Consider the following 26778-nt stretch of genomic DNA (forward strand, 5'->3'; position numbering starts at 1 on the left):
TCATCCACTCAGAATTCATGAAAGGATTATGTTATTGAATTTTAATTCTCTAGATTTTTATATTATGGGACTCACGGAATCGTTTTATAATATTCATATTATTGAATTATACTATATCCACCTATTTTCTACCTTGAATTTATTAGCACATTATAAATAAAAATAAAATATTTGAAACATAAAATTCATGAACTTCCTGCAATTTGTCAAAGAAAATGAAAGTTTCTCAAATGAAAAGGAGTTTTTTTTATTGAAAAAGAAAGAATAAAACGGATTGCTGTCATTATTGGCCATAGTCATAAAAATCCATGTTATGCTTAGGAGATTTAATAAGAAACATGTTTTTGTTGTTGTTGTTTGAAAATGAGAATCTGGTTTAGAATGAATGATTAAGTTATTTTACATAAGTACTTCATCTGTAGCAAATGGAAATAAAATAGCAAAGAGAAGGGCAACGTAAAAACCAAAGAATATATGAAGGAACTGCAGTAATCATTTTTGTTCATCTCAAAACGAATAGAGAAATTACCTCTAGACCACCCTTAATATTGAGAACCCCCTCTGATTGAGTTTGTCTAGAAACAGTGAATTTCTTCCCCATGAGACTACCTATGCCCTTGTTATATAGATCTCGTTGTTCACAAATCTTATGTGGATGAAAAACTGAAATTTTGGAGGAACCACTGGCCTAAGCTCCCTTCCACTGTGAATCCTTCATAGAACAATAATCTTCATTCACTAATAATTCTCATGACAATTTTCCTCAATTTTTCAACCATTGACTTAAAAATGTAATTCCCTGACTCTACTCATTTTATTTCCCTTTTATGGAATGAAAAGTATTTGTTGATACATTTTTTCATATGGTACCTAGTACTCTAAAGGTGTTCTGAAGAAAGTGGTGGCTTTATCTTTCTTAGTAATACAAAAAAATCGCAGAACGGACTTGAGGACACAGGGTGGTATGGTGAAGCTGGGATGAAGTGAGAGAGTGTCATGGACATATATACACTACCAAATGTGAAATAGATAGCTAGTGGGAAGCAGCTGCATAGCACAGGGAGATCAGTTCGGTGCTTTGTGACCACCTAGAGGGATGGAATGGTGAGGGTGGGAGGGAGGCTCAAGAGGGAGGGGATATGGGGATATATGTATACATATAGCTGATTCACTTTACTGTACAGCAGAAACTAGCACAACATTGTAAAGCAATTATGCGCCAATAAACATATAAAAAAAATCAAAATCATATATAAAAATTTACACCTATTAAGGAAGCCTAATGCTGAGTGCTAAAACAAATCTTATATGTATCGTTTTTAAATTCCAAATTGCAGCTTTACATTGTTCCGTGTTAATTTTTCTTTTCTGGCCAGTCATTACAGTTTAAAAATAACATACTTAAAAATCCAAAGTATTAGCTGTATTCCCAAGCCTCATTCATTTGGGGAATTTAAAAGATGTGACATATGAGTCCTCGTTTAAACTATTGATTACCATGACATCTTGTGCGGAGTCCAACCCAGACCTTTCTCCACAGTGATGTTAAGAACCTTCCATCTGCTACAACATGGATAGAACTTGAGGGCGTTTGTGCCAAGTGAAGTAAGTCAGACAAAACAAGGACAAATACTGTGTGATCTCATATGTGGAAACTGAAAAAATATAAACTCATAGGAACAGAGAACAGACTGGTAGTTCCCAGAGGGAGGGGCTGGGGGGCAGGAGAAATGGGTGAAAATGGTCAGAAGGTACAAACTTCCAATTTGTAAGCAAGTAATTGGGATAAGTATTAAGGGAAGGAAGAGGTTCAACTCTGGAAATACAGTCTCATAGGCAGCAGATCACTGTGGGTAATTGTGGAGCCCTGAAGCCAAAATGCCTGAGTTTGAATCCTGATTCCACAAAATAATAGCTGTGACTCTGGACAAGATATTTAACTTCTAAGTCTTTGTTTCCTGACCCATAAAATGGGAATTAGAAGTGTGCCCCATAAAACTGATCAGAAGGCTGAGTCCAGCTAATTCCAAAGGGCTCTGGAACACTGCCTGATATATGGGAAGCAGTCAACAAATGTTCGTTATGTCATTTTCTAGGGAAAGCATTTCTTCTCAATTATACAATATATTCTCTTTTTTAGTTTCTCAGACCAGAGTAGAGATATGAAACCATGAAAGGAGACACTGATGAAAGTGGAATTTGTGACCACTTTGCTCAGGGCCTGGGGAAATAGAACCCAGATGGAACAGATAGGGTGTTGGTATTTGCCCGTCTAAGCCACTGCCAACTTTGTAGAAGCCATAACTGAATTTTAGGGATATTGACAACAAAAAATACGTGCAGTAGAGTTTCTACTCAAAGGCAGACAGCATGCAGAGAATGTCATGGCCGACATTAGCTACATACCTGTGGGAACTGGTTAACTCAGGAGTGGTTTGGAGAGGTGGATTCCATGGCGCGTTCCCTGGAGTGACTGAAAAGATATCACCTTTATGCAGTTGCTCTGAGTGCCAGCCAGGAAGCAGCCCTTTTGCAGGGTGGAGCCTGAGGTTTAGAGACAAGATTTGGACTCACTTTGAGAGACTGAATCTTTGGTAAAAATTTATTTCCCCTGCAGTTTCACTGATGCCATAATACCTAGTGAAGGATATAAAGGGATACCATTGTGAAAGTTATTTTACCAGGTAGGAAACTTGCAAGAGGATTTATATTTCAAAATGACAGTGACCTAAAACTCACATCAAAAAATGTCTTAAAGAAAAAGGGTCCAGAATTGTAGCCTATGGAACCTTATCACTCAGAATCTCACCACCCCAAAAAATGACAGACTTTAAACATCTGTGGCTTTTAGTCCTCAGTTCAGTAGAACTTTGTACACAGAACAAGTTGTCAACGTGCTACAGATAAAGACATTAATTCAGACTAACAAAGCCTCCCTATTTAAAAAAGAATTGCATTTTATTTCACCATTCCTTTTCAGCAATTTAAGGCATTTAATGGCTGTGTTTTATTAGGGTTATAAATTATATATGATTTGGGTACTTTATAGTATCTTAGCTTCAAATACTAATGTTACACAGGTATGTTTGGTTCTGAGATACTCAACTTTTCCTTTAAAGTTGTGCAACCAAAAATTTCAAGCATTCAGAGATGGACTGTGGAAAAGTCACCATACTTAATGGTAATATAATCCTTGAGTAATTTTATATTTTGTTATACTGCTGTAGTAGGTTATTTTCCACTTTTAGAAACATTTCTTAAAGATTCAAAATGAATTTACCTCCTAAATATTAATTTTGGGGCTTCCCTGGTGGCGCAGTGGTTGAGAATCTGCCTGCCAATGCAGGGGACACGGGTTCGAGCCCTGGTCTGGGAAGATCCCACATGCCGCGGAGCAACTAGGCCCGTGAGCCACAATTGCTGAGCCTGCGCGTCTGGAGCCTGTGCTCCGCAACAAGAGAGGCCGCGATAGTGAGAGGCCCGCGCACTGTGATGAAGAGTGGCCCCCGCTTGCCACAACTAGAGAAAGCCCTCACACAGAAACGAAGACCCAACACAGCCATAAATAAATAAATAAATAAATAACCCCCCCCCCAAAAAAATATTAATTTTGAGTTTATTTTCATTGAAGTTGAAATTTAATTTAAATATTTTAAAGGTAGAAAACTTGTAGTTATGCATTGCCAACTTTTAAAGAACCTCAACAGTTACCAACTTTTTCTTTCTTCAGTGGTTGATAGTTTGCAGTTTGTTCAGTAGATTTGCACTAGAGCTCAGGCCTGGCAGACACTTACTGGATTCTTTAAGCATTTTCATAGCAGTTCATTCTTAGGGAAAAGTAAAGAGAATTTGGTCGAACAGGGATCACCCTGCAGTGCTTATTCTTCTGTCATCTCCTTTTTCCTGGACCCTTGTCTCTGCCCTCACTTCACACTAATATGGGAGTATGAGGAAAAACCCCACCCCTCCCTACTCTATCTTAAATACTGTGCTATTCTACCTTAATTGTGGTCATTAATCAACTTCATCAGATAATACCATAATGAGAACATAGATGTAACCAAAAGGAAATGCTGTAGTAAAGGATTTGTATATTTTCTCAAGCTCATATATATATGGTTTTGCTTTAGCAGAATATTATTTTCTATTTCACCAAATTATCATTTCTGTGTGTGTGCGCGCAAGTCTGAAAAGGCCTATCTTTGATGAGGTTTCAATCAGATCCCATGTAGTAAAGGTATTGAACTAACAAATGTATTGTTTGGAATAAACAATTTAGAGAAAAGGTATTAAACTTAAAAATGGAAAAAAAAAAAGTCCTGCTTTTGGAAAATTTTCATTTGCATGTACCTGTTCAAGCTTCTATAGAAAAGAACAATTTCAAAAGCCATGTTATAAATTTAGGGTCATATAAAAACTGGGTCAGTTCTGTTACCCAGTGCCTGATTTTCCACTGCCCACGTTTCTGTTGAACTCTGTTTTTCCTTTTCCTTTCTGTTTCAAGTCCCATTGACCATTTTTATGGTCATTACCATGGGTATGAAGGTCAGAAAGGGCAGATGAAAAGAAAATGAATCAATGGTTTTCTTTGCAAATATATATGACAAAAAAAGATTTGCTGGAGGCGAGACTCAGTAAAAACTTGCTACAACAATATTTACTGTAGAGCAGAATTCACTGTAAAGTTGACCACCTTTTGAGTCCTTCAAAGCTACAGTAATCAAGGCAGTATGGTACTGGCACAAAAACAGAAATATAGATCAATGGTACAGGATAGAATGCCCAGAGATAAACGTACGCACATATGGACACCTAATTTATGACAAAGGAGGCAAGAACATACAATGGAGAAAAGACAGCCTCTTCAATAAGTGGTGCTGGGAAAACTGGACAGCTACATGTAAAAGAATGAAATTAGAACACTCCCTAACACCGTACACAAAAATAAACTCCAAATGGATTAAAGATTTAAATGTAAGACCAGACACTATAAAACTCTTAGAGGAAAGCATAGGAAAAACACTCTTTGACATAAACCACAGCAAGATCTTTTTTGACCCACCTCCTAGGGTAACGGAAATAAAAACAAAAATAAACAAATGGGACTTAATTAAACTTAAAAGCTTTTGCACAGCAAAGGAAACCACAGCAAAGGAAACCATAAACAAGACAAAAAGACAACTCTCAGAATGGGGAAAATGTTTGCAAATGAAACAACAGACAAAGGATTAATCTCCAAAATATACATACAGCTCATGGAGCTCAATATCAAAAAAACAAACAATCTAGTTAAAAAATGGGTGGAAGACCTAAATAGACATTTCACCAAGGAAGACATACAGATGGCCAAGAGACACGTGAAAAGCTGCTCAACATCACTAATTATTAGAGAAATGCAAATCAAAACTACATTGAGGTATCACCTCACGCTGGTCAGAATGGCCATTATCATACAATCTAGAAACAATAAATGCTGGAAAGGGTGTTGTGAAAAGGGAACCCTCCTGCACTGTTGGTGGGAATGTAAATTGATACAGCCACTATGGAGAACAGTTTGGAGGTTCCTTAAAAACTAAAAATAGAATTACCATATGACCCAGCAATCCCACTACTGGGCATACACCCTGAGAAAGCCATAATTCAAAAAGAGACATGTACCACAATGTTCATTGCAGTGCTATTTACAATAGCCGGGACATGGAAGCAACCTAAGTGTCCATCGACAGATGAATGGATAAAGAAGATGTGGCACATATATACAATGGAATATTACTCAGCTATAAAAAGAAATGAAATTGAGTTATTTGTGGTGAGGTGGATGGACCTAGAGTCATACAGAGTGAAGTAAGTCAGAAAGAGAAAAACAAATACATTATGCCAACACATATATATGGAATCTAAAAAAAAAAAAAAAAAAATGGTACTGATGAACCTAGTTGCAGGGCAGGAATACAGAGGTAGACATCGAAAGTGGACTTGAGGACATGGGGTGGGAGGAGGAAGCTGGGGCGAAGTGGGAGTAGCATCGACATATATACACTACCGAATGTAAAATAGTTGGCTGGTGGGAAGCAGCAGCATAGCACAGGGAGATCGACTCCATGCTTTGCGATGACCTAGAGGAGTGGGATAGGGAGGATGGGAGGGAGGCTCAAGAGGGAGGGGATATGGGGACATGTGTATGCATATGGCTGATTCTCTTTGTTGTGCAACAGAAACACAGTATTGAGTATTGTGAAGCAATTATACTCCAATAAAGATCTATTTAAAAAAAACAAACCAGAATACAGTGATGAAGTAAAAAAAAAAAAAAAAAAAAAAAAGCCTACCTGGGGTATTTGGATGATATAGGAGTTGCATATAATTTCTATCTTTTTTATAATTCTCAACATGGAGAATCAGAAAATTCCTTTTGTTGTTGCCGTTTTGTTTTTTCTTTCTGAGCCAAGAAAATTTGCAAGAGGGTATTGCAATTTTATAAGTTGTTAGAATTTTCCATAAATGTAAGGCATTCCTCTCTAGTATCCAAATAACAGACCTCACTAGTTCATTAATTTTTTCAGACCATTCAGATATCATTTAGTGGGTTCGTTTCATTAACATTACAAATAGTCCCCGATTTGCGATGGTTCAACTTATGGTTTTTCAAACTTACGATGATGGGAAAGCAATACACACTTCAGGAGAAAGCATACTTTGAGTGTTGGTCTTTTCCTGGGCTAGCAACAAGAGGTACGGACTCTCTTGGGATGCTGGGCAGTGGTAGCAAATGCAGCTCCCAGACAGCCATGTGATCATGAGGGTGAACAACTGATGCACCTACAGCCAGACACCCATTCTGTTTTTCACTTTCAGCACAGTATTCAGTAAATGACATAGTCAGCGCTTTATTATAAAATAAGCTTTTGTAAGATGATTTTGCCCAACTGTAGGCAAATATAAGTATTCTGAGCACCTTTAAGGTAGGCTAGGCTAAGCTTTGATGTTCGGTAGGTTAAATGTATTAAATGCATTTTGGACTTAATGATCTTTTCAACTTAAGATGAGTTTGTTGGGATGCAACCTCATTACAAGGAAGATCTGTATTAGTAATGTTGCGATTAGGTATGTTAGTTTGTGTGTGTTTCAAATTCAATCTCCTCGTTTTTGGTATTCTCTTTTCACTCGGCATAAACCTCCACATCCAGGATGCAGTTGTTTTTATAAAATTTGGAGACAAGGCTATTGCCAGTAGATGATTCCCATGAGGAAAGAGACACTTCTTTTGCTGATTGACTATTCACCAAATACTGTTTATTTAGCAGTTGTTTAATTGTTCACATAAGTTGGAGACGTTCGGCTCCGTTTAAAACAGGAGCGCCAGGGTGCTGTTTAATGAACAGAAGCAGTTATATGAGTACACTCAAAGGCTCTACAGTGATTCCATACAGGGCTTCCCAGGGAGGATCTGGCTGAGGGTTTAGTGTTGGCACACTGAACTCAAACTCAAGCCTGGCTAAGATTCTATGTTTTCAAATATTCAGTTGAATCCTAAATGATCTTCATTCTTCCTTTTAGGGATTTATATTGCTTCAGAGATACAGACTTGCACTTTGTCAGTTCTAGCATGAAGGCGATATGGATATGACTGGTAGAAGATTGAGAGTATGGGTGGCAGGTGTTAGGAGGTAAACTCTGTGGCTGAAAAACAGAAAGGCAAATAACTTTGCCATATGGTATTTTAACCTGTGATATTGACATTCTTCCCGTGGGGCTTCATCCTGCCAAGCTAACCAGGCACTGAAGCTGAGGGGCAGAAATAGCTGGACTTTACCAGAAAGAGGTAGCAGTTGACATGTGGCCAGTCTGTTTGATCTAGAGGATGCCCCACCAAAGCAGAAATAAGTACATGGTGAAAGCCTGATCAGATGGTTAAAAGGGGGGCTTGGGGGCTATGGTTTAGAAGATTGATCTTTGGAGGGCTTGAGCTTTGCCTTAGCAATACATACCATTGGAAACCTCTTTGTATTTAATGAGCACAACCTAGAGTCATAGTGAATAAGGATGCTGTCATCAAGGCCAAGCATATGGGAACCATGTTTATAGTTAGAATTTACTGGAAATAGATAATACGAATTCCTCTAAGCACAATGGAAGTGTAGCTGATGTGCATGGCACAACAGTACTGGTTGATAAAATACTGAAATACTTGTATTCTGATTCTAAACTGCTGCTACCCAGTCCTTCCTGGGACTCCCTCAAATAGCCCCTTGCTCCTTCAGACCAAAGTGGCCAAAGAAATCAGCTCTCCTAGCACAACTCAACTTACTTGCCTGTCACCCAGCCTGTCCTTCCTCCAATTTGCCTTCCCCATCCCTATCTCTCTCTCCCTAGTCAAACAGGCCTGAACATCTGGAGTTGGTGATGGTCCCGCAGCAAGAGATCATGGGTCATCCACAGCTGGCCAAGATTCCCCTCAAGTTACCCCCTTACAGCTACTAGTAGAAGCTGTAGCCTGTATAGTGTATTTCATCTGTTGTTAAATATTCAGGCATCACCCCTGACTGTAAGAGCTGCTTCAGTATTGACGTGGCATGGCTTCACAACCTTATAACACGATTTTCTTCCCTTTTCTTCAAGATCCTTAATCAGAAAGAGAAAGAAACAGACAGAGATGCATAATTAGGTGTCATGCCTTGTTTGTTTCTTGGTTACATGTGATTGAGATTGTTCCAAAATATAGTAGTAAAGAAACCAGTTTTAGGAGATATGAGACCTGAATTGAAATAATAGCATTACAGCTCTGTGACCTTGAAGAAGGTATTTAACCTCTGTGGTCTTCAATTTCCTCATCTATATACTAGCAATTATAATATCTAACTCATAATGTTCTTGTAAGGATTTAATAAGATAATGGACATTATGTGCTTACCTCTGTGCTTACAGAGCCTGGAACACAGGAAGTACTCAGTAAACAGCAGTTATCCTATTAATATAATGCTACTTTTACAGAACACAGTAAAGAAGTTTGTTTTCATTAAAAGTGAATCCTAACATCATTTTCTGAATTAGCATCATTTTAAATGGCATAAATATTAAATTTTGAAGATTATCTTTCATCAATAGTATTTCACTTTTGGTCTGAAATACACAATGTATACACTCTACCAATGATTCAACACTGTTTAAGAATGTCTGTATCATCCTATGGCTTTTAAACTGGACTATTTAACATTCTGTCTTCCTCTCAAGTATAAATTGGCCTATGTAAAAATCACCATGTCTTGCAACATGGCTCTAGTGCAACTAGAATGATTAACTGCATGTGCTCTAACCAGTCCCTCTCACTGTAAAACCATTTGTATGCTAACCAGGTCCCTCAAACAATTGTTTGTTTTCACACACAGCAAAGAATTTTTCAAAATGTGACGGAGTGACTCAAGGCATATATTTATTCCTCTTCTCTCTTCTCCATTTTTCTCTTAATCCATTCATTCTAAGCAAATATCAGGTGGTTGTTTTTTTTTTCCCAAATGGAATAATGAACGAATAACTCCTATCAAATAACTTTTATTCTAATAAACCTACCAGTGGAATCAGGAAAGATCTTGCTACTTGTTCACATATATCACAGTCATTCTGGGTTGTTTGATCAAGGGTCATGGAGCAAACTTCTCTTTAAATCAGAAAGATAGTATTTAAGTCAGTATGTATAATTTAATGTTGTCTTGAGGGAGCCCTGTAAAATAAAAAAAAGCTTGTTCTCCAGTTTTTGTGGAGCTGTTTTCGTGTTATTCAAATTGTAGTGAAGAGTTAATTGGATGAAAAATGATGCTTGCCATCAAAAAGATCCTCAAAATAGTTCTTAATCTGAAAAGATCAAAGTACAGAGACCTTGTATTTACTAGTTTTCCCTTCTTTATATATCTACTCATCAGATATGAGCTTTGTTACTTACTGTTTTGGAGGGGAAATTAAATAATGTCTTTTGAGGGTCTTGGTAATGATTTATATTTTTAGACTTCCTTTGACTGTTAGCATTTGGGCAACATACCACCGAAATCTTTTCTTCCATTATCACCTGACATTAACCTGCCTTTGGTTTTTAGGCTTTAACTGGGGACCTGCATCTAACCTTTCATTATCTTAGCCTGTAGAGGAAGAGTGTCTTCCTTTACAAATTTCTAAGAAAAAGCAAACAAGCAATCCCTCTTAAGAGTGACAATGGAAATGCCTCTGTGTGCATAGACTTTGGCTCAGAAGCAATTGCTAACACACGTGTGGAATGAAAGATTGAAGGGCTCTCAGCTGCCCGTCCTGACATGTGGACAAGCCAGGTGGCTGATCCGCTTATTATCCCTTTATTATAGTAAGACTCCCTTTCCTCTGGAGGATGTGTGGAGCTATCTGATTTTGGCATTTTTTTGTTCGTTTAGTTTTGTTTTTTGGTAGGCATCAGTCTTTTAACATGCTTTCTACCAGAGAGTCATCCCTGCTTCAGATTGTGTAGACTTTCCACACTGCCCTGAAATTCAGAGCTGCAATCAGGAGCTGTCACCTGGCTACAATAGGTAAAGTAATCCCAGAGAACAGGAAGAAAAAAGCATTAGCCTTAAAGGTGAAACACTAATCTTCTATATTTCAGAAAAAAGATACTCCCAAATGGAACATTTCATCTTCTGCTTCCTTAATTATCTCCAGATTGGGCAAATCTTTTATTCACAGAAGTTTTAAGGTATGACTGGAACGTGTTTTACTTCTTGAGGACTCAGTAGAATATCCGTAAATTGTTGATAGAAAGGCATCTTCTTTCTGGTTCATTGATTAAATACATATTCATTCATTTAAAAAGAGTTGAGAGCCAACTACAAATCAATACAATTACTACCAAAAAATGTGATGTATCAGTCAATGAACTGTCCCGTTCTCTCAAACAAAAGTACCTTTGTCATTTTAACAGAGGGCCTAAAATTCTAATCTTTGGAATTAATCTATCGATATTGTTTCCGTAAGAATCTTGTTTAAATGTAAATACATTACCTGTAAGAGATAACACCTAGTATGTAAAGTTGCCTAGCAGAGAGCAGGGCTCTAAGAGATTAAAAAAGCATATACATCTGTTTTAACTGAGGTGTAGGGAAGGGAAAACAAATGTCTAGACCTTTTGACAAAGAGAGAATGGGGTGATCCAGAAATGAAAGAACATGTGAAGAATAGATACATGGGAAGGAATAAAGGAGCATTTAAAATACCTAAATGACAATAATTTTTTAATCCCCCAAGCTGAGTTTCCTCCATTAGCACTGGGTTTAATAAATGGCAATGCTGCAATGACAGTCACTCATAAAACAGTGATTTCATTTATTTTCTTATCTATTTGCCTTGAAGTGGAAAGTCATAAAGCAAGACAGTCTGTTGGTTGATAAAGTTCCTATTTCTAAAGCTGTAATTAATGACAACAGTGCTTTGGTTATGTCCATACAATATTTTTAATTTGCCAATTTTGACTGTATTCTGAATGTGCACATTTATAGTGCAGGAGAATGTTATGACTTAACCTATATGTTTTGGATTCAGATGTAGACAGTCAAACTGATAAAAATTATTTGATATATTCTAAAGTTAGCAACACACACACACACACACACACACACACAGAGAGAGAGAAATGTAGAGCTCTCTATTTTAACATAATAGCACTTCCAGATATGATTCAGAAAGTTTTTAGTAAGAGTCTTAACTAACCACCCATTTATTCATACACATAATAGCAGACAAAATGGCGTCTTTAGCTGTAGCAGAATTGCATTAATATCGCACAGTCTTCCTTAGGTGACCAGGCATGCTTTTCATATATTAAATGCATAAATAAAGCGCTGTATGTTAGATGTAAGGAATCATCCTATACTGAGATTTCTGAAGACTAAGAACTAAAGAAAAAGGATTTTTAAACCTTAGAACAAGTTAGCAAAGCTGTAAAATCTCCTCCCCCAGGGCCTTTAAAAATAGGACAGATGTCAGAGATGGCTTTGGGGTAGTAGAGCTGGACAAAATCAATCACCTTTACATCTCTTCCAGTTCTTGAATCTTCACAACATCCATTTGAAATATGCAAACAAGTCATTACTGGAGCCTATTTTACAAAGTAATTGTTTAATTTGAGTGAGTTACTGTTAGAGAGAGTGCACATGTAACTTTTGAGGTTCTTCTATTCCTGTGTCCTCGATTTTAATCATATAGATTGCTTTAACAAATTATATCAATGAATAGTATTTTATTTAGAAGTTGAAACTCATAAATCCAATTTTAATTTTCTTTAAAAATACTATAAATAGTATTTCTTTGGATACTAAGTATTAGAATACTAATATTCTTTGAATATATAAATTTCTTTTCATTCTTTCCACTTAAATTAAAATATCAGTCTGTCAGGTGAAGTAGCTCATATGCAAAAGAAAATTATCCCTGAAAACAAGAATAGTATCTTATGAAATGAACATAGTTCTAGGAAAGTTGTATTACAACTGTAAAGGCATTATGCAATCCGATGTTATGTTTAATATTAAACAGATACAGGATATTAATTATATTTACATTGTGTACCAATTTTCCCAAACAACATGGAGTACATAACGTGGTTTACATGCTTTACAGTCTTCACAAGCATCCCATATTGCTGTTAGCTGTTTTGATTTCTCAGCTGTGAGAATTATAATAGATGTTATAATGTACTATTTCCATACTCTTAATTGCATAAGAGTTACCTTTTCTCCTTAAAAGATGATTGTCTATAATATTTCCAGGAAAATGGATCTAATTGTATTATAAAAGCATTCTTTAAAAAAATTCTTTTTCTTTTTAATAGAGATAGAAAAGTTTTTTGCAGTCATGTTAATGGTGCTCCAGAAATCTTAATATGTTGCTTAGTTATAAACTAAAATGTTTTTAAAACGATTCTAGGAAAGTTAATTTTTTAAAGATTTTAAAAAATTTGTTCCCAGTTTTATTGAGATATAATTGATGTCCAGCACTGTATAAGTTTAAGGTGTACAGCATAATGATTTGATTTGCATACATCATGAAATGAGTATCACAGTGTATGAGGGTTCTCTCTTCTCCATATACTTACCAACACTTGCTATTAGTTGTCGTTTTGACTCTGGTCATTCTGACACGCGTGAGGTGGCATCTTATTGTGGATTTGAATTTCCCCGATGATTAGTGAAGTTGAGCATCTTTTCATGTGCCTGTTGGCCATCAGTATGCCTTCCTTGGAAAAATGTCTATTCAGAATCTCTGCCCATTTCCAACCAGGTTTTTTTTTTTTTCCTGACATTGAGTTGCATGTGTGCATCGTATATTTTGGATATTAATTCCTTATTGGAGATACCTTTTGCAAATATCTTCTCCCATTCAGTAGGTGTCCTATTTGTTGATAGTTTCCTTCACTGTGCAAAAGGTTTTAGGTTGATGTAGTCCATTTGTTTATTTTTGGGTTTTTTTTTGCCCTTGCCTGAGGAGACATATTCCAAAAGATATTGCTAAGGCTGATGTGAAAGAGCTTAGGTTTTCTTTAAGAAGTTTTATGGTTTCAGGTCTTAGATTTAAGTCTTTGATTTATTTTGAAGTTATTTGTGTGCAAGGTGTTAGAGAGTAGTCCAGTTTGATTCTTCTGCATGTAGTTGTCCAGTTTTCCCAACACTTTATCGTAAAGGCTGTCTTAACCCATTTTATATATTTTTGCTTCCTTTGTCATATATTGATTGCTCACATAGGTGTGTGTCCATTTCTGGGCTCTCTACTTTGTTCCACTGATCTATATCTGTTTTTGTGCCAGTACCATACTGTTTTGATTACTGTAGCTTTTTAGTATAGTTTGAAAGTGCTAATATTTAAAGCAGTTGTCACAAATTTTTAGAAATGATGGGATCTTCAACTTAAGAAATAGAATATCTCCATAGGATTCAATATTCAAAAGCCAAATATTGTAAGGGAGCATATCAATGGAAATAATCCTTATATTCCTCAGTGTTTTTTTTTCAATCAGTACTATACTTTACTAGAACTCGAGTCTCAAACAGTTCTTCAAATTATGATCAAATCTCAATATTCTAGGTGGATAGACAGGTAAAATCAAACAAAATCCCAAACTGCATAATTTTAATATTTTGAAATTTGAAGGTATTTCATGCTTTTTTCTGATAACTTTATATACCAAATTTTTTTTACTTGATTTTATATCAACTAGTAATCAATATGTTTTTTATTCCTACATTCTGCTTTATATTTTAAAGTGGGAGGAAATATATATATATTTTTTACATAAAAGCCTTGTACCTTAAGAAATATACATGAAACTGCATATATTAATACAGTTCATAAATTATAGAGATATTTGTACTGTAAAAAAATTAAAATGTGAAATAAACAACATCTCTGTGGGTTCGTAGAACAAATTGGGATCAATGACACCTACAAAAAAACCAAAAAAACCCCCAAACAACAACAAAAACAAAACAACAAATAAAAAATTTGTATGCTTCCCAAACCATGATTTCATTTGATCCTTATGACAATCATGTGATGTTAAGTACTTTACTCAAGTTTAGACAGCTAATACATGGCAGCTAAAAACTCTGATTCAAGGTTTTGATCTCTAAGCCTCAGAACGCTTCCACTATTACCTGTTATTTTTCACGAAGAAAACTTGATGGAGAGGCCAGAGCTTGAAGGTGAAAAAGAGCTTGCTGGGTGAAAAAGAAAGAGAAGGTTTACTTTTCAGATGATGATATTGCATACCAAAAAATCCATAGGTGGGAAAAAATGTGTGTTTTAGGGAGGTGAATGATAACAATGAATGAAGTAGAGTATTAGGTACTGAAAACACTTATATACAATACCCATTGTAATTAACTGTAAATAATGCTAATAAGTTTCAACTAGACCATGATATTAGGCCAAGGAGTTTTGATTTATTGTGGCCAGCAACTGAGAACAATTATGGTTTAGAGACTAGTCATTGGGTGAAAGCTGTATTTGTAAAACCAATTCTAAGAATGCATTGATGATAAAAAAAAAAAAGATAACTTCCAGCATATCAAAGAAAGTTCAATTGCTAGAACTTCACTCACCAACTGTATATTGAACACTGTTTATTCTGTGTCAGGCAGTATACTAGATGTTTGTTTCCCAGTCAGAGAGAGAGGGAAGTTTATAAAAGAGCATGTGTGAAATGCATCTGTGTTCATGGAATAGTATAAATAACAACAGCAATAATGTGACAAGAGTTTAAGAAGCACGAAAAATAATGGTGGAAATTGTGTCTAAGAGAAAGGAATTCTGATCAGCTTTTGAAGGACCTTGTATGCCTTTGGCTTCACTGTTAGTGGTATCCCTAAAACCTTGGGGAGAAGCTCAGCAGAGTTGGAAGCAGTGGCTGGAGTAAGAAGAGAATGGGAATACAGCAGGTGCAGTCTATATTTTGAAGAAGTTTAACAGTTAAGAAAAGTAGGAAAGAAGGGATACTACCTCAAGAAATGTTCAATCAGAAAAAGAGACTTTGTTCTTGAGTGTAGGTTTAAAAAACTTGAATGAGATTGCAGGCAGGAGTTAGACCTATTGGAAAGATAGACATGGGAAATACAGCCAAGCAGCAAATCTTGATGGAACAAAACCCCCAAAGTGGGATGTGACAGAGTGTAGGGTGAGGAGGTTAACTTCGGTGGGGGAGGATTGATACTGGTCCTGCTAAGATATGATGATATTGTGACAAGTGCAGATATTTGACCATATCTGCCATTATAGAAGAAAAATCTCCACTCCTTCACAAAATGCACTATCTCGATTATCTTTAGTCAGAAAGGACATTTGATGAGATTTGTCTTCCACTATCACTTTAACTGAACAGAGTTATGTTTAAAAATAATTTGAACATTCAAGAACATACAGATGAATCATGCATCCTTGCATTATCCTGGAAGGCTTATTTGTAAAATGAGGTTCATTAAAAAATGGAAGCTATTTCAGCTAATTGGGTAAGGCTTATAGAAAATTTAAAAACATGGATACTATTCTCCTGTGTTTATATATTTTAAATCCTCCTCATGATAGAGTTTTTCTTTCTTATAATTAATTACTATATTTTAAATTCTGCTACCTTGCTCAGGTCACCTAAAATTAGATGTGAGGGACTGGAAATGTTTTCTAAATGTGCATTACTGACAACTGAAGTGATATTCTCACCAGGACTACCATACTTGTTAAAATTTTAAGAGTCTTTGTACTATTTTAAAATTTCTCATGTGCTAATCTGTTATCACAGTGTCTCTCTCAGGTCCCCCCAAGTCCTCATGATTTAGCAACTAAAGAGATAATTCTGGGTATATCAGAGAGCCTCCAACCCTGTTCCTTGCTATGTCCAAATAATGATTGCTGGTTGTGAAATGCTCTGAATGCCTGAAAGTCTTCATGAGATGAATCATTTAATGCAACATGGACATATTCTGAGGAATTCATGCAGCCTCCATTATCCTGTGCCTCTTCTTGTCACACGTAAATAGGTAGAAGTAGTGATCAGGGTGAGTTTTCTCTCTGTTATCAGGGTGGACTAAAGGAGCCTCATGGGTTATACACACCGTTACTTCAGAAATGTTCATTGGGAATCAAGGATGGATTATTGCCCAAAGAAATAGTACACTGTTTACATATTGCCTGGTTTCAGTTGAGAATTTGAATTGAGGCAAGCATTGCCATTTCTCAAACTGTCCCATCTCTATCTCCATTTTCAAGAAAGACAACAAGATTTTGGTTTTAGCAGTTTTCCAGCTGAAGTATATCAGCATTGGTCAAAGAGGTTAAAGGTATTGATTCCCTCAATTTTGAGGTTAATTCCCAAGGCCTGGGGCAACCTCTACACTTATTCTACAGATAATTTCTGCTATTTACTTCGGTGTAACTTGCAAATTTTCATTGTCTTAATATGTTTTGGTATGAAAATTTGGGAAGAACTGGTTAAGGTACAATCCATTAAGCCATCACCCAGCTGTCTTACCAGTTACCCAGCAGTGAGGGAAACCAAGACAAGAGTATATCAAGGGTGGGGGGAAGACAATAGTAGCTAGTCTATGAAGAAACCAATTGACTCTTTCATTCTTCTAAACGAATTTCTCTTTTGTCCCTACATGTTACCAATAGAAAGAATCTAATGGTTCTATATATTGCCCTGAGAAATCCAAACATTTTTTCCTGTTTTCTCAAAATTTATAAGTAGCTGAGCCTTTTCCCTTAACACCAGATGTACATTTTCACTCCTTCTGTCATGTTCATCAGTTACCTGACAGTCTTAAAAATGAAAACTCATACTTGTATTTGAGCCAACACAAGTATCACTTTTTAAAAAAATCTTGCTTTTTTAGAACTACTGATGCATTTTTGGTTTCTAACTAAAAATTTTTATAATCTCCTGGGTTTATGAAGTATTTTGACAAAATGAATACCCTTGTATAACAATAATTGTATAAATATACATGAAAACATACAAGGAAACCTATTAGTGGTAACACTTTAGCTAGTGAAGCTACATCATAAAAATTTGTTGACTTCCCCAAACAAATGGTTGAACAAATACTTAATTTTGCACATCCTAGAAGATGTTAGATAGGCCTTTTCATTATTGTTATTATTTTGCCTCAACTAAGCAAAGTAAAACATACATTTTTTGAGTTTTTTTTTTTCTTTAGGGGCTTGCAACAGAAAAGAACGTTATAAGATGTAACTCACCTTCTCAAAACATTCTTAACTATGATAACAGCAATCACTTATTTAACGCTTGCCAAGAAAAATGCTAAGAGCTTTTGATACAATTCTTATAACAACCTGGTAAAACACAGAGAAAGTACAAAACTTACCCAAGTTACTCAGTTTATAATTGATGGGACCAGAAATTAGACTCAAGAATCTGGCTCCAGATTCTCCACTACAAGAATCTCCACTGCACTGCATTTATTTACATGACTAACACATGTTGAATTCCTACTCTGAGCCTACATCTCTCAGTGCTTTGCCATGAATAACTTTTGACCCTCACAACAACCCACTGGTAGACTCAGTTGATATTTCCATTTACAGCTGAGAAAACTAATGCTAAATTGATTAAATTAATGCCCCATAGGTATTGACAAAACTGTGATTATAAATCCTAAGTGTGTCTTGACTGAAAAATCTGGGCAATTGCAATAATCAGTGTCAGATTAGTACATGACTGTAGCCTTATTATGTGACTGTACTTTGGATTTGAGAGAGGTGGGCAAGATTACGGATCATTATGAGAGAAACTGGATGAAAGATGGTGTAATAGAAGGATGTGCTCTCACTCCCTCTTACGAGAACACCAGAATCACAACTAACTGCTGAACAATCATCAACAGGAAGAAACTGGAACTCAACAAAAAAGATACCCCACATCCAAACACAAAGGAGAAGCCACAGTGAGATGGTAGGAAGGGCACAATCACAATAAAATCAAATCCCATAACTGCTGGGTGGGTGACTCACAAACTGGAGAACAATTATACCACAGAAGTCCACCCACTGGAGTGAAGGTTCTGAGCCCCACATCAGGCTTCCGAACCTGGGGGTCTGGCAATGGGAGGAGGAATTCCTAGAGAATCAGACTTTGAAGGCTAGTGGGATTTGATTGCAGGACTTCGACAGAACTGGGGGAAACAAAGACTCCACTCTGGAGGGCATACAAAAAGTAGTGTGTCTGTCGGGACCCAGGGAAAGGAGCAGTGACCCCATAGGAGACTGAACCAGACCTACCTGCTAGTGTTGGAGGGTCTCCTGCAGAGGCAGGGGGTGCCTGTGTCTCACCATGAGGACAAGGACACTGGCAGCAGAAGTTCTGGGAAGTCCTCCATGGCGTGAGCCCTCCCAGACTCTGCAATTAACCCCACCAAAGAGCCAGGTAGGCTCCAGTGTTGGGTCGCCTCAGGCCAAACAACCAACAGGGAGGGAACCCAGGCCCACCCATTAGCAGTCAAGCAGATTAAAGTTTTACTGACTTATGCCTACCAGAGCAACACACAGCTCTACCCACCACCAGTCCCTCCCATCAGGAAACTTACATAAGCCTCTTAGATAGCCTCATCCACCAGAGGGCAGTCAGCAGAATCAAGAAGAACTACAGTCTTGCAGCCTGTGGAACAAAAACCACATTCACAGAAAGATAGACAAGATGAAAAGGCAGAGGGCTATGTACCAGATGAAGGAACAAGATAAAACCCCAGAAAAACAACTAAATGAAGTGGAGATAGACAACCTTCCAGAAAAGGAATTCAGAATAATGATAGTGAAGATGATCCAGGACTTCGGAAAAAGAATGGAGGCAAAGATCGAGAAGATACAAGAAATGTTTAACAAAGACCTAGAAGAATTAAAGAACAAACAAACAGAGATGAACAGTACAATAACTGAAATGAAAACTACACTAGAAGGAATCATTACCAGAATAACTGAGGCAGAAGAACGGATAAGTGACCTGGAAGACAGAATGGTGGAATTCACTGCTGCAGAACGGAATAAAGAAAAAAGAATGAAAAGAAATGAAGACAACCCAAGAGACCTCTGGGACAACATTAAACGCAACAACATTCGCATTATAGGGGTCCCAGAAGGAGAAGAGAGAGAGAAAGGACCCGAGAAAATATTTGAAGAGATTATAGTCGAAAACTTCCCTAACATGGGAAAGGAAATAGCCACCCAAGTCCAGGAAGCGCAGAGAGTCCCATACAGGATAAACCCAAGGAGAAACACGCCGAGACACATAGTAATCAAATTGGCAAAAATTAAAGGCAAAGAAAAATTACTGAAAGCAGCAAGGTAAAAATGACAAATAACATACAAGGGAACTCCCATAAGGTTAACAGCTGATTTCTCAGCAGAAACTCTACAAGCCAGAAGGGAGTGGCATGATATACTTAAAGGGATCAAAGGGAAGAACCTACAACCAAGATTACTCTACCCAGCAAGGATCTCATTCAGATTCCATGGAGAAATCAAAAGCTTTACAGACAAGCAAAAGCTAAGAATTCAGCATCACCAAACCAGCTCTACAACAAATGCTAAAGGAACGTCTCTAAGTGGGAAACACAAGAGAAGAAAAGGACCTACAAAAACAAACCCAAAACAATTAAGAGAATGGTCATAGGAACATACCTATCGATAATTACCTTAAACGTGAATGGATTAAATGCCCCAACCAAAAGACACAGGTTTGCTGAATGGATACAAAAACAAGACCCATATATATGCTGTCTACAAGAGACCCACTTCAGACCTAGGGACACATTCAGATGGAAAGTGAGGGGATGGGAAAAGATATTCCATGCAAATTGAAATCAAAAGAGAGCTGGAGTAGCACTATGTATATCAGATAAAATAGACTTTAAAATAAAGAATGTTACAAGAGACAAGGAAGGACACTACATAATGATCAAGGGATCAACCCAAGAAGAAGATATAACAATTATAAATATATATGCACCCAACATAGGAACACCTCAATACATAAGGCAACTGCTAACAGCTATAAAAGAGGAAATCGACAGTAACACAGTAAAAGTGGGGGACTTTAACACCTCACTTACACCAATGGACAGATCATCCAAACAGAAAATTAATAAGGAAACACAAGCTTTAAATGACACAACAGACCAGATAGGTTTAATTGACATTTATAGGACATTCCATCCCAAAACAGCAGATCACACTTTATTCTCAAGTGTGCATGGAACATTCTCCAGGATAGATCACGTCTTGGGTCATAAATGAAGCCTCGGTAAATTTAAGACAATTGAAATCATATCAAGCATCTTTTCTGACCACAATGCTATGAGATTAGAAATCACTTACAGGGAAAAAATGTAAAAAACACAAACACATGGAGGCTAAACAGTACGTTACTCAATAACCAAGAGATCACTGAAGAAGTCAAAAAAGAAATAAAAAAATACCTGGAGGCAAATGACAATGAAAACACGATGATCCAAAACCTGTGGGATTCAGCAAAATCAGTTTTAAGAGGGAAGTTTATAGCTATACAAGCCTTCCTCAAGAAACAAGAAAAATCTCAAATAAACAATTTAACCTTACACCCAAAGGAACTAGAGAAAGAAGAACAAACAAAACCCAAAGTTAGCAGAAGGAAAGAAATCATAAAGATCAGAGCAGAAATAAATGAAATAGAAACAAAGAAAAGAATAGCAAAGATCAATAAAACTAAAAGCTGGTTCTTTGAGAAGATAAACAATATTGATAAACCATTAGCCAGACTCATCAAGAAAAAGAGGGAAAGGGCTCAAATCAATAAAATTAGAAATGAAAAAGGAGAAGTTATGACAGACATAACAGAAATACAAAGCATCCTAAGAGGCTACTACAAGCAACTCTATGCCAATAAAATGGACAACCTGGAAGAAATGGACAAATTCTTAGAAAGGTATAACCTTCCAAGACTGAACCAGGAAGAAATAGAAAATATGAACAGACCAATCACAAGTAATGAAATTGAAAGTGTGATTAAAAATCTTCCAACAAACAAAAGTCCAGGACCAGATGGCTTCACAGGTGAATTCTATCAAACATTTAGAGAAGAGCTAACACCCATCCTTCTCAAACTCTTCCAAAAAATTGCAGAGGAAGGAACACTCCCAAACTCATTCTAGGAGGCCACCATCACCCTGATACCAAAACCAGCCAAAGATATTACAAAAAAGGAAAATTACAGGCCAATATCACTGATGAATATAGATGCAAAAATCCTCAACAAAATACTAGCAAACAGAATCCAACAACACATTAAAAGGATCATACACCATTGATCTGATCAAGTGGGATTTATCCCAGTGATGCAAGGATTCTTCAGTATATGAAAATCAATCAGTGTGATACACCATATTAACAAATTGAAGAACAAAAACCATATGATCATCTCAATAGATGCAGGAAAAGCTTTTGACAAAATTCAACACCCATTTATGATAAAAACTCTCCAGAAAGTGGGCATAGAGGGAACCTACCTCGACATAATAAAGGCCATATATGGCAAACCCGCAACAAACATCATTCTCAATGGTGAAAAACTGAAAGCATTTCCTCCAACATCAGGAACAAGATAAGGATGTCCACTTTCACCACTGTTATTCAACATAGTTTTGGAAGTCCTAGCCATGGCAATCAGAGAAGAAAAAGAAATAAAAGGAATCCAAATTGGAAAAGAAGAAGTAAAACTGTCACTGTTTGCAGATGACATGATACTATACATAGAGGATCCTAAAGATGCCACCAGAAAATTCCTAGAGCTAATCAATGAATTTGGTAAAGTTGCAGGATACAAAATTAATGCACAGAAATCTCTTGCATTCCTATATACTAATGATGAAAATTCTGAAAGAGAAATTAAGGAAACACTCCCATTTACCATTGCAACAAAAAGAATAAAATACCTAGGAATAAACCTACCTAGGGAGACAAAAGACCTGTATGCAGAAAACTATAAGACACTGATGAAAGAAATTAAAGATGATACCAACAGATGGAGAGCTATACCATGTTCTTGGATTGGAAGAATCAGTATTGTGAAAAGGCTATACTACCCAAAGTAATCTACAGATTCAATGCAATCCCTATCAAATTACCAATGGCCTTTTTTACAGAACTAGAAGAAAAAATCTTAAAATTTGTATGGAGACACAAAAGACCCCAAACACCAAAAGCAATCTTGAGGGAAAAAAGCGGAGCTGGAGGAATCAGACTCCCTGACTTCAGACTATACTACAAAGCTACAGTAATCAAGACAATACAGTACGGGCAGAAAAACAGAAATATAGATCAATGGAGCAGGATAGAAAGCCCAGAGATAAACCCACGCACCTATGGTCAACTAATCTATGATAAAAGAGGCAAGGATATACAGTGGAGAAAAGACAGTCTCTTCAATAAGTGGTGCTGGGAAAACTGGAGAGCTACATGTAAATGAATGAAGTTAGAACCCTCCCTAACACCATACACAAAAATAAACTCAAAATGGATTAGAGACGTGAATGTAAGCCTGGACACTATAAAACTCTTAGAGGAAAACATAGGAAGAACACTCTTTGACATAAATCACAGCAAGATCTTTTTTGATCCACCTCCTAGAGTAATGGAAACAAAAACAAAAATGAACAAATGGGACCTAATGAAACTTCAAAGCTTTTGCACAGCAAAAGAAACCATAAACAAGACGAAAAGACAACCCTCAGAATGGGAGAAAATATTTGCAAACGAATCAACGGACAAAGGATTAATCTCCAAAATATATAAACAGCTCATGCAGCTCAATATTAAAAAACAAACAACCCAATCCAAAAATGGGCAGAAGACCTAAATAGAAATTTCTCCAAAGAAGACATACACATGGCCACGAAGCACATGAAAAGCTGCTCAACATCACTAATTATTAGAGAAATGCAAATCAAAACTACAATGAAGTATCACCTCACGCCAGTTAGAATGGGCATCATCAGAGAATCTACATACAACAAATGCTGGAGAGGGTGTGCAGAAAAGGGAATCCTTTTGCACTGTTGGTGGGAATATAAATTGTTACAGCCAGTATGGAGTTTCCTTAAAAAACTAAAAGTAGAATCACCATATGATCCAGCAATCCCACTACTGGGCATATACCCAGAGAAAACCATAATTCAAAAAGACACATGCACCCCAATGTTTATTTCAGCACTATTTATAATAGCCAGGTCATGGAAGCAACCTAAATGCCCATCGCCAGACGAATGGATACAGATGATGTGGTACATATATACAGTGGAATATTGCTCAGCCATAAAAAGGAACGAAATTGGGTCATTTGTTGAGACGTGGATGGATCTAGAGACTGTCATACAGAGTTAAGTAAGTCAGGAAGAGAAAAACAAATATTGTATGTTAACTCATATATGTGGAACCTAGAAAAATATTACAGATGAACCGATTTGCAGAGCAGAAATTGAGACACAGATGCAGAGAACAAACGTATGGACACCAAGGGGGGAAAGCGGCAGGGGTTGGGGTTGGTGGTGTGATGAATTGGGCGATTGGGATTGACATGTATACACTGATGTGTCTAAAATGGATGACTAATAAGGACCTGCTGTATAAAAAAATAAATAATATAAAATTCAAAAATTCAAAAAAAAATGTTTTCAGTGTATATGTTTTCAAAGTAGCTATGCATCAGAGCAAAAGCACAGTATCTGTTCATCTAATAGTATTTTGCATTATAAGAATACAAGGGAAAAGATCTTCCAGAACCCTAGTTGATCATCTCTAGAGGAGTGTCTGCACAGATTATCTGGCCTCCTTATTCAGGAAGCACAAAGAACCTTTCTTTATGTATTTGCGTATTATGGATGGATTTGTTTGTATAAAATGGGCAGGCTCTACAGTGATTTCTAGTGCTAACCCCCAGTTCCTCTTCACTGCAGAACTGCTGATAACTCATTTGGGGTCTCTGTGCACTCAGACTTAACATAGGATAATTCCAACTGTATTTTGGTTACATTATTTAGCTTTGATATCTCAAGTTTCCAAATCTGTAAAATGGAAACAGCAATAGTACCAGTTCAAAAGGCTGTTAGGAAGATTAAATGAGTTAATACATGTAAAGCACTTAGTGCCTAACACTTGATGTGTACTCATCAATTAAAACTTAAAAATAAAATAAATAAATAAATAAAAAGTGCCATGCCAAGAAGTTGCCATTATGCGTATTTCACAGTTGAGGGACTTGAAACTTACAGGGTTTAAGCACCTTGCCCACTTATCTAAGGATAGGAAATAGAACAGTGACTCAAACCAACCCTTAGATTTTCAATCCATGCCTCTTTAAGGGTTGAAAGAATACTTGTGTTTTAAATGCATTATTTGAAAAACATACATATTATTTTATTTCCTCTACAGTCTTTAAAAATTAGTTTTTTTTATTACGTAGGCCAGTTTTGATGTCTCTGAGAATCAGAGCTGCCCTCCGGTAGTATTGTCTATCATTTTATTTTGCGAATTCACGCTAGTGATTTCTTGTGCTTAACAGTTTTAGTGTTAAAAAAAAAAAAAAGCTAAATCACTGTGTTCCTTTTTGCATTTTTCCAGGTCCTGAGGAGGTAGAAATCAAGTGCCCCTTGAATCACATTGCTTGCCTTGGTGCCAACAAATGTGTTCATTTATCCCAGCTCTGCAACGGCGTCCTGGACTGCTCAGATGGGTATGATGAAGGAGTTCATTGCCGTGGTGAGTCCATTTGTGGAAAAATACAACTGAAATATTGAATTTTTCATAGTTTTCATGAAAGTTCAAAGAGAACCTATAACCTGTCTTTTCTTTCAACCACAACCTTATCAGTTATTGAGAAAGCATGAGTTTTATTGCCAGAGACACTCAATATGCATTTCAAAGCTGTGACTATTGTGCTTTATTGAAAAATGCTGTTAGAAAAAAAAAATACATTTAGACTTTGAAGTTGGGCTCTTAAACAATTATCTGTTTCATAGAAAGGAGTACTTTTGAGCAAAGGACAAATGAGAAGTCTTAGTCACAGTATTGATACCATACATATAAAACTTGTTTCTCTGAACTGTTGCTTAAACAAAGGGTATTTGAAGTAAAAGCTCTGCAACCAAATATTTTAATAGAATGTATCATGGGAAATTTTCCCTAAATATTATTTCCATGAAGTTACACTGTTAACTTTCTTGTAATTTTCATTCTTGTTGAAAACCTACATTCTACAGTGGTCAAGGGTTTACCTATATACTATACATTACCTATATACTATAGTATATAGTATATACTATACATTACCTATAATGATAGGAGTGACTAAATCTCAAACTTATAAGAAGTTAATTGGAAGTGGTATATTCCAATAGAACTGGCTGGGAAGGGGAGGATAAAATGTTAGACACAGAAACAGGAAAAAGTTGAGGATTAAGGTAAGAACTGTGATCTGGAAACAGAATCAAGGTTTCAGTCAAGTGAATCAGTCCTCAACTTGGAGTCGGGAAAGAAACCGCTGAATCAGAAGGTTCTAACTCAGATTCTAGCAGGTTGAATGTAACACAAAGGATGTTTATTGAAACTGTCAAAGAGTAACGCGTTCTTCATGTTGAGGTCGTGAGACAATAAGGAATGGAAGGAACTGTAGAAAGCTGGAGGTGCATGTCTGGTGTCTGGACAGATTCACACTACATTGCTGCCATTTTGGAAAGGTCCTAAGTCACCAAAAGTTCCAGGTTTTCAGGAGGAGCTCCACATCTTTGTGTTTAAAGTGTTCAAAGTTAGCTACTGCTTTTTAAACATTGTATGGTCAGCAATGTACAGGCCTAACGAAACTTATCTGGAGATCTGACAGGGCTTACTGGCTGCCAGTTTCCCACATTTGGGCTGAAATAAACTGAATTCAAAACCAGAGATGGAGACATATATTAGAAAAAGAGTAAATCTTTGTTTAGAAAGGTAATTCAAAGTGGTAAGGATGTTGAGAGAGCATAGATCAGCTGGATCACTAGGTCTTTTCCCTCTTTCTAAAGGAATGTCCAATTACTCTGGCCCTGTAGACGTATTCAGATTGAGAAGTTAAAGGTCTTCCTTCTTTGGCCAAGTTTCCTTTCTTAGCCTTGAACTCTGACACGGTCACATAAGGAGCCAGTTGATTCTTAGTTTTCCTTATGAACATGTGTAATAATAATTAATAAGAAATTTTATTTT

The 26778-nt window shown here is 36.6% G+C and overlaps 1 protein-coding gene across 1 annotated transcript in view; it reads left to right on the forward strand.

Annotated features, from left to right (window-relative positions):
- Positions 1 to 26778, forward strand: part of LRP1B (LDL receptor related protein 1B) — a 1905856-nt gene that overhangs the window by 674129 nt on the left and 1204949 nt on the right. Inside the window, exon 4 of the mRNA XM_082395829.1 lies at positions 25165 to 25302. Coding sequence (XP_082251955.1) covers positions 25165 to 25302 — 138 coding nt within the window. The remainder of the gene's footprint in view (positions 1 to 25164; positions 25303 to 26778) is intronic.

Source organism: Balaenoptera borealis (assembly GCF_965194805.1).
Source record: "Balaenoptera borealis genome assembly, chromosome: 6".
Lineage (NCBI taxonomy): Eukaryota > Metazoa > Chordata > Mammalia > Artiodactyla > Balaenopteridae > Balaenoptera > Balaenoptera borealis.